This window comes from Suricata suricatta, chromosome 11, assembly GCF_006229205.1.
Source record: "Suricata suricatta isolate VVHF042 chromosome 11, meerkat_22Aug2017_6uvM2_HiC, whole genome shotgun sequence".
NCBI classification, from domain to species: domain Eukaryota; kingdom Metazoa; phylum Chordata; class Mammalia; order Carnivora; family Herpestidae; genus Suricata; species Suricata suricatta.
In genome coordinates this window covers 53,272,735-53,279,988 of record NC_043710.1, presented here as the reverse complement: position 1 = coordinate 53,279,988, position 7,254 = coordinate 53,272,735, and the positions used below count along the sequence as shown (strand labels likewise).

At 41.0% G+C, this 7,254-nt stretch overlaps 2 protein-coding genes across 2 annotated transcripts in view; both read right to left on the bottom strand.

Annotated features, from left to right (window-relative positions):
* Positions 1 to 3,162, bottom strand: part of LOC115272599 (olfactory receptor 52E8-like) — a 12,013-nt gene extending 8,851 nt beyond the window's left edge. The window contains 1 exon segment of the mRNA XM_029915627.1: positions 3,001 to 3,162. Coding sequence (XP_029771487.1) covers positions 3,001 to 3,162 — 162 coding nt within the window.
* An 822-nt stretch (positions 3,163 to 3,984) lies between these two features.
* On the bottom strand, positions 3,985 to 5,129 carry LOC115272787 (olfactory receptor 52K1-like). The gene has a single exon (XM_029915798.1). The coding sequence runs from the start codon at positions 5,127 to 5,129 to the stop codon at positions 4,125 to 4,127; it is 1,005 nt and encodes a 334-aa protein (XP_029771658.1). The 3' UTR covers positions 3,985 to 4,124.
* Between the last annotated feature and the right edge of the window lie 2,125 nt (positions 5,130 to 7,254).

Here is a 7,254-nt window from a genome sequence, read left to right as displayed (position 1 = left end):
AGAGCAGCCGCTTCTCACAGCCACAGACGCCTCTGATTCCCCGCCGAGATGGCTTAGGGCTGGGGGCTATTCCTTCTCTTGCGCCCTGCTGCCCAGCAGTTATCTATGGAGTGGGATTCTATCTCCAAGCACAGCCAAGCGTTCTATACCTCTTCCCCAGAGACAGTTCTATGAGCGTGTTCCGACTCTGTCTCTTCCCTTTGTCTCCCGGGTGCCCCGCACTTGCGCCACGTTGGGCTGGGGATCTTACCTCCCCTGCCCGTCCCGGGCTGGCCCATCCTCGGATCTCCCCCGTTCGCCCCCACTCACTCAGGTATCCTTGAGGTTCTATTCCTTCTGGAGTTCGTATTTTCTCCTTCCGCTCTCGCAGATGAGTGTAATATCCTTCTCAGTTCGATAAATGGTGCAGATGGAGTTTACAGAGCTCCCTTCCTCTCCGCCATCTTGGCTCCACCCTCCATTGCATATTTATACCACAATTTCTTTACCCATTCATCAATTGATGGACACTTGGGCTGCGTCCATAGTTTGACTATTGTAAATAACACTGCAATAATATAGGGGTGCATGTATCCCTTTGAATTAGTGTTTTTATATTTTTCAGGTAAATATCAAGTAATGTGATTACTGGATCATAAAATATTTTATAACTGTTTGAGCAATCTCCATGCTATTTTCCACAGTGTCCTCACCAATTTGCATTCCCACCAACAGAGCATGAGGGTTCCTCTTTCTCCACATTCTCACCAACACTTGTTGTTTCTTGTGTTCTTGATTTTAGCCATTCTGACAGGTGTGAAGTGATAGCTCATTGTAGTTCTCATTCGCATTTCCCTGATGATGAGTGATATTGAGTACCTGTTGATGTGTCTCTATTGGTCATCTGTATGTCTTCTTTGGAGAAATGTCTGTTCATGTCTTCTGTCCATTTTTAAATTGGATTATTTGGTTTTTGAGTGTTGAGTTGTATCAGTTTTTTATATATTTTAGATAATAACCCTATATTGGATATGCCATTTGCAAATATCTTCTCCCATTCTGAAGGTTAGATGCCTTTTAGTTTTGTTGATTGTTTCCTTTGCTGTGCAGAAACTTTATTTTGGTGTAGTTGCATTAGTTTCTTTTTGCTTTTATTTCCCTTGATGATATTAGAGAAATTACTGCCTGTGCTCTCTTCTGGGCTTTTTTGGTTTCAGGCCTCACATTTAAGTTTTTAATCCAGTTTGAGTTTATTTTTCTGTATGTATAGAAACTAGCTGTCCAGTTTTCCCAACACCATTAGCTGAAGAAACTGTCTTATACCATTGGATATTTATTCCTCCTTTGTCAAAGATTAATTGACCATATAATTATGGGTTTATTTCTTGGTTTTCTATTCTATTCTATTCTATTGATATATGAATATATTTTTATGCCAGTACTATACTGTTTTAATTACTGCTGCTTTGTAATAGAACCTGAAATCTGGAATTGTGATCACTCTGTTTTTTTTTTTTTTCCTTTCTTTCAAGATTGCTTTGGCTATGCGAGGTCTTTTGTGGTTTGATACAAATTTTAGGATTGTTTGCTTTAGCTCTGTGAAAACTGCTGTTGGTATTTTGAGAAGTATTGCATTAAATGTGTAGGTTACTTTGAGTTGTATAGATATTTGAACAATATTTGTTCTTCTAACCCATGAGCATGGAATGTCTTTGCATTTCTTTGTGTTGTCTTGAAGTTCTTTCATCACTGTTTTATAGTTTTCAGAGTAGAGGTCTTTCATCTCTTTGGTTAGGTTTATTTCTAGATATTTTATTGTTTTTGTGCAACTGGAGATGGGGTTGTTTCCTTAAATTTACTTTCTGCTGGTTCATTATTAGTGTATAGCAATGCAATAGATTTTTCTACATTGATTTTTTATCCTCCAACTTTATTGAATTCATTTACCAGCTCTAGTAGGTTTTGGTACACTCTTTAGGGCTTTCTGTATTTAGTATGTCATCTACAAATTGTGAGAGTTTTACTTCTTTCTTACCAATTTGGATGTCTTTTATTTCTTTTTTTAAAGTTTTTTTTTTTTTTTTTTGAGAGAGAGAGAGACAGACAGACACACACTGGGCGCTTGTGCACACAAATACGGGAAGAGCTAAAACAGCAGGAGGCACAGAATCTGCAGCGGCTCCAGGCTCCAACCTGTCAGCACAGAGCCCAACATGGGGGTCGAACTCACGAACTGCAAGATCGTGACCTGAGTCAAAAGTCAGACATTTAACCAACTGAGCCATCCGGGCACCCCCCACTCCCCATATTTTATTTCTTTATGTTGTTTCATTGCTGAGGCTAAGACTTCTAGTACTATGTTGAATAAAAGTGGTGAGAGTGGACATCCTTGTCTTGTTCCTGATGTTTGAGGAGAAACCCTCAGTTTTTCTTACCATTGAGTATGATGTTAGCTGTGAGTTTTTCATATATGGTTTTTATTATGTTGATGTATGTTCCCTCTAGACCTTTGCAGAGGGTTTTTTTTATATCATGAATAGATATTGTACTTGTGACTGTATTTTATTATCAATAGCATTCTAGCATGTGAATTACCATAATCTATTTACACATTTTATTGCCAAAAGACATTATTTTGTTTCTGATTTTTCACAATTAGGAACAATGCCACTACGAATATCCTGTACATGTATTTTGATGCCCATGTGTCTGAGGATATTTATGGAGTCAAGAGGTATGCATATCTTCAGTTTCACTAGATAATGGCAAATTGTCTTTAAAGTAGTTCACCAGTCTACAGACTTCCTAGTAGTGCAGAAGACTTTTCACTGTCATCTTTGGGGGAATTCTGAAATACATATATAAATCTGCTATATTTATACTATAGACATGTGAAGTTGTACAGTGCACAACCTGAACATCTATATGTGAGAGGCTGGAAGTCAAATACCTTTTCTTATGCTTATTTTCTGAAGTGACTATTCTTCTGCCTATTTTACTATTAAGTTGTCTTTTTCTTACTGATTTGTAGTTGTTCTTGCATATTCTGGATACGACTTCCATGTTGGCTGAACCACCTCCAGGTCCTTTGGTGGGCTTCAGTTTGCTGATCACTCGCCTTCTTAGAAAAGTCTCTTCCCTGGGCGTTGGTGAGACCACTCTCCCCTTAGTTTCTTCTTGCATCTCTGATCCTCACATACAAACTCAGCCTTCTGGAATCTCTTGTGTCTGTCTTCGTCTCCTCCTTCCCGCTGTCACCAGTCAGGTCCAGGCCACCGTCATCTCCAGTATCCCAGCCTCCAGGCTTGTCTCCATCTGATCCATGTTCTATTAGGGCTGCAGAGCCATTGTTCCAAAACACAGGTAGGATCTTGCTACTTTGCTGCCTTGGACTCTTTAAATGGCTGCATACTGCATGGAGTAAGCATTCAAACTCCTTATCACAACAAATGAGGCCTTTCATCACTTGGCCTCTGCTTACACATTCAGCTTCCTTCCCTGCTGGACCCCCACCTGCCCCTGTGCCAGGGAAACTGGGCCTGGCAGGGAGTCTCCCACTCAGCCGTCTACCCATGCCTCTGTGCCTTTGCCCACATTGCTGCTTTGGCCTGAATGCCTTTTCTTCTGTCTCCTTCCTCTCCAGTAAACACCTCGTCTTATCTTTCAAACATAACTCAGACTGACCTTCTCTGTGAAGTGTTCTGTCTTAGTGATTGTTTTTCCCCTATATTCCCACAGAGTTTTTTATGTAAAGGTATTATTGAACGTTACCTGTCTTTATAGTTTGGGAACTTTATAGACTGGAGCCTCCTTCAGGGCAGAAACCATTTTTTCCCCTTTATAATCACAAGGTTAGCATGATTTATGTAAAATAGATGTCTGATGAATGAATGTGAGAATGAATGAAAATCACATGCAGAACGAAGGGGAGAAAATTTAGAAGCTAGAGACAGAAGCTTACTTTGGAGTTGGTTACTGTATAACTCTGGATAAGTAGCTATTTTCAGAAAATGGATAAAAAGACTTTCAAAGATGAATGCAGATAGTCAAAGCCAAAATACAGCAGGGATGACTCAACCTTCTGGAATAGCACATTTACCCACTTGACAGTGAGAGTGCTTGTAGGACCTACAAGTCCCAAAGAGTCAGGTGGGAAGCTCCCTGTGTGAGGGCAGGGACTGGGACTTCTCAGGGGGGGCTAGCAGCTGGGCCCTTCGGAACAGAGTTGCCAGGTGCTGCCTGATTTCCTTAGTCCTGGCCCCATAGATGACAGGGTTGACCAGACATGGGAGCAGCAGGTAGAGGGCGCTGAGCAAGTTGTGCACGTCCTGGGAGGCGGTGCGAGCCACACGGTAGACGATGGATGAGGACATGGCAGAAGAGTAGACGGTGAAGATGACCAGCAGGTGGGAGCCACAGGTGTTCAGGGCCTTGGCACGTGCTCTGCCTGATGAAATCCGGAAGGCAGCATGGATGATGCGGGAGTAGGAGGCTCCAAGTAGCAGCATGTCCAGGACTCTGTTGAAGATGCGGACAGTGAGACCCACAGTCTTGTTCAGAGAGATGTCCCCACAGGAGAGCTTCATGAGGGCCATGTGCTCACAGGCGAAGTGGTGGATCACGTCTGAGCGGCAGAAGCAGACCCGGGAGGCCAGCGCCACCACTGGGGCAACAATGCAAGTGCTCCTGGCAGCTGCCGCCCCCACCAGGCCAGCCAGCAACTGGCCCTTCACTATCTCAGAGTAGCGCAGAGGGTAGTGGATGGCAACGTAGCGGTCGAGGGTCATGACCAGCAGGATATTGCAGTCAAAGACAACGAGGAAGTAGATGCAAAACATCTGGAGCAGACAGCTAGGCAGGGAGATGCGGTTGAAGCGGGTAGAGAAGCTGAACAACATGGCGGGCACCACAGTGGTTGCAACACAGATGTTGACAGCCAGGAGCAGGGCGATGAGCAGGTACATGGGCTGGTGTAGGCTTCGCTGGACCGCCACCGTGTGGATGACCAGGGCATTGGCAGAGAGGATCACCAGGTAGAAGCTGAGGAAGGGCGGCACCAGGAGGGCGCGGGCCTCCCGCAGCCCGGGGAAGCCCACTAAGAGGAAGCTGGTGTAGGATCCGTTGGAGCTGACGTTGCTCCATGCCGACATCTTCCTTGGGGAGCAGAATGGTTCTGGGAAGATAAGAGACACAGAAGGCCTGGTTTCTGTACCTTGACCCCTACCAGGGCCTGCCCCACCTTCACCAGGCTTTGGTCTTCATGAGTCAATATTCCTGGAGAAAAAAATGAGAAGCTAAGGGTCATAATTTAATGACATATGTATCTTTCAATAAATGTTTGGATTTCAAATATATTCCTCGGGGTAGATTTTGGATGTATGACTATGTGGTCAAACGATCTGAACATTTTGAGCATGCCAAGTGGATTTCCAAGAAAGCTGTTTCAGTCTTGTATCTGAGTCACTAGTACTAGCATTAAATTCATATGATTTGATAATGTTTTTTAGTAATGTGATGATTGAAAAGTACTATCATTGTAATTTGCAGGTTCTCATTTGTGAAATATCTGTTCATTATACTTTGCCCATGTATATAAGGAACTAAGTATTTCCCTTAGTAATTTAATTATTAAAATTCTCCCTCCTTCATCCACTGAGACAAAATTATCAAATCTCATATTTTTAATTTGTTTCTGATATTAAGACTCAGCATTCTCAGTTTATAAAATGAAATCTATGGGCATTTCTCTTTATCAGTTGGTTTTAAGCTTAGCAGGTCTTTTCTCATTCAAAGATTGTGTTCCTCCTTAAAATATGGCCTGATTTTTTCATATTAAATTTTGATCCACAAGGAATTCATTTTTGTCACAAAGCAACAACTTAAGTTGGTATATTTCTCCTCCAAGTAACTAAATAAGTTGTTCTTGTTTCTGCTTTTCCATTGCTTTATGTTACTATCTTTATCCTAGATTAAGTTCTTATACGTCATGGGGTTGCTTTAGATGTAGTGATGCTCTAATTGTTCTTGTGCTAGTACCACACAATTTATTTTTTTTATTTTTATTTATTTTTATTTTTTTTCCATAATATTTTATTGTCAAATTGTTTTCCATAATTTTATTTTTAAATAAAAGCTTTATTGAGATATAATTCACAGACCATACAGTTTACTCACTTAAATTCAATGGTGTTTTAGTAAATTCACAGAGCTGTGCAACCATCACCATGATAAATATTTTCATCACACCAAATAAACATCATTTACCCCACCAATAGTCACTCCTCAATTTCCCCCAATCCCCTCAGCCTGAGGCAATCACTTTCTGTGTCATTGGATTTGACTATACTGGATGTTTCATATAAATGGACTCATACAATATGTGGTCTTTCATGGCTGACTTCTTTCACTTTTTGAGTTTCAATATACTGTAGTCATGAGTATGCCGTTTCCTTTTAGTGGCTGAATAGTACTCCATTGTATGATAAACCTCATTTTATGGATCTACTCATCAGTTGCTAGATATTTGGGTTGTTTCCACTTTGGGGCTATTTTAAATAATGCTGCTCTGAACACTCATGTACAAGTTTTTGGGTAAACATGTTTTCATTCATAGGAGTGGAATTACTGGGTATCTATATACTCTTTGTTTAATCTTTTGAGAAAGTGCAATATTGTTTTCCAAAGCAGCTGCACCATTTTACATTCCCACCAATAGTGTATGAGGGTTCTAATTTCTTCACGTCATAGTCAACACTTATTATGATCTTTTTTAAAATTCTAGCCATCCAAGATGTTCTGATTTGTGTTTCTCTGCAGGCAAATGATGTTGAGCATGTTTTCATGTGATTTTATTTGTATAAATCTCTATTCAAACCCTCTCCCTGTTTTTATTAATTTTTTAAACATTTATTTATTTTTTGAGAGAGAGAGAGAACAAGTGGGGGATGGGTGGAGAGAAGAGGAAGACACAGAATCTGAAGCAGGCTCCAGGTTCTGAGTTGTCAGCACAGAGCCCAACGCAGGGCTCAAAACCACAAACCATGAGATCATGACCTGAGCCAGAGTCAGACGCTTAACTGACTGAGCTGCCCTGGCGCCCCTCTCCTGTCTGTTTTTAATTGAATTGTCTTATGTTAGTGAGTTGTAAGAGAGTACTGTACTGTTTTAACCACTATAGCTTCATCATGTATTTTTCTTTTTAATGAAACTTACCCTTATAAGTACTTTTGCTTAAAATTATTTTTTGTTACTCTCAAGTTTTATTCTTCCAAACTT

What these genes read in the sequence shown, in the direction of transcription:
- LOC115272787 (XM_029915798.1), bottom strand. Translation starts at nt 5,129, where the DNA reads ATGTCGGCATGGAGCAACGTCAGCTCCAACGGATCCTACACCAGCTTC.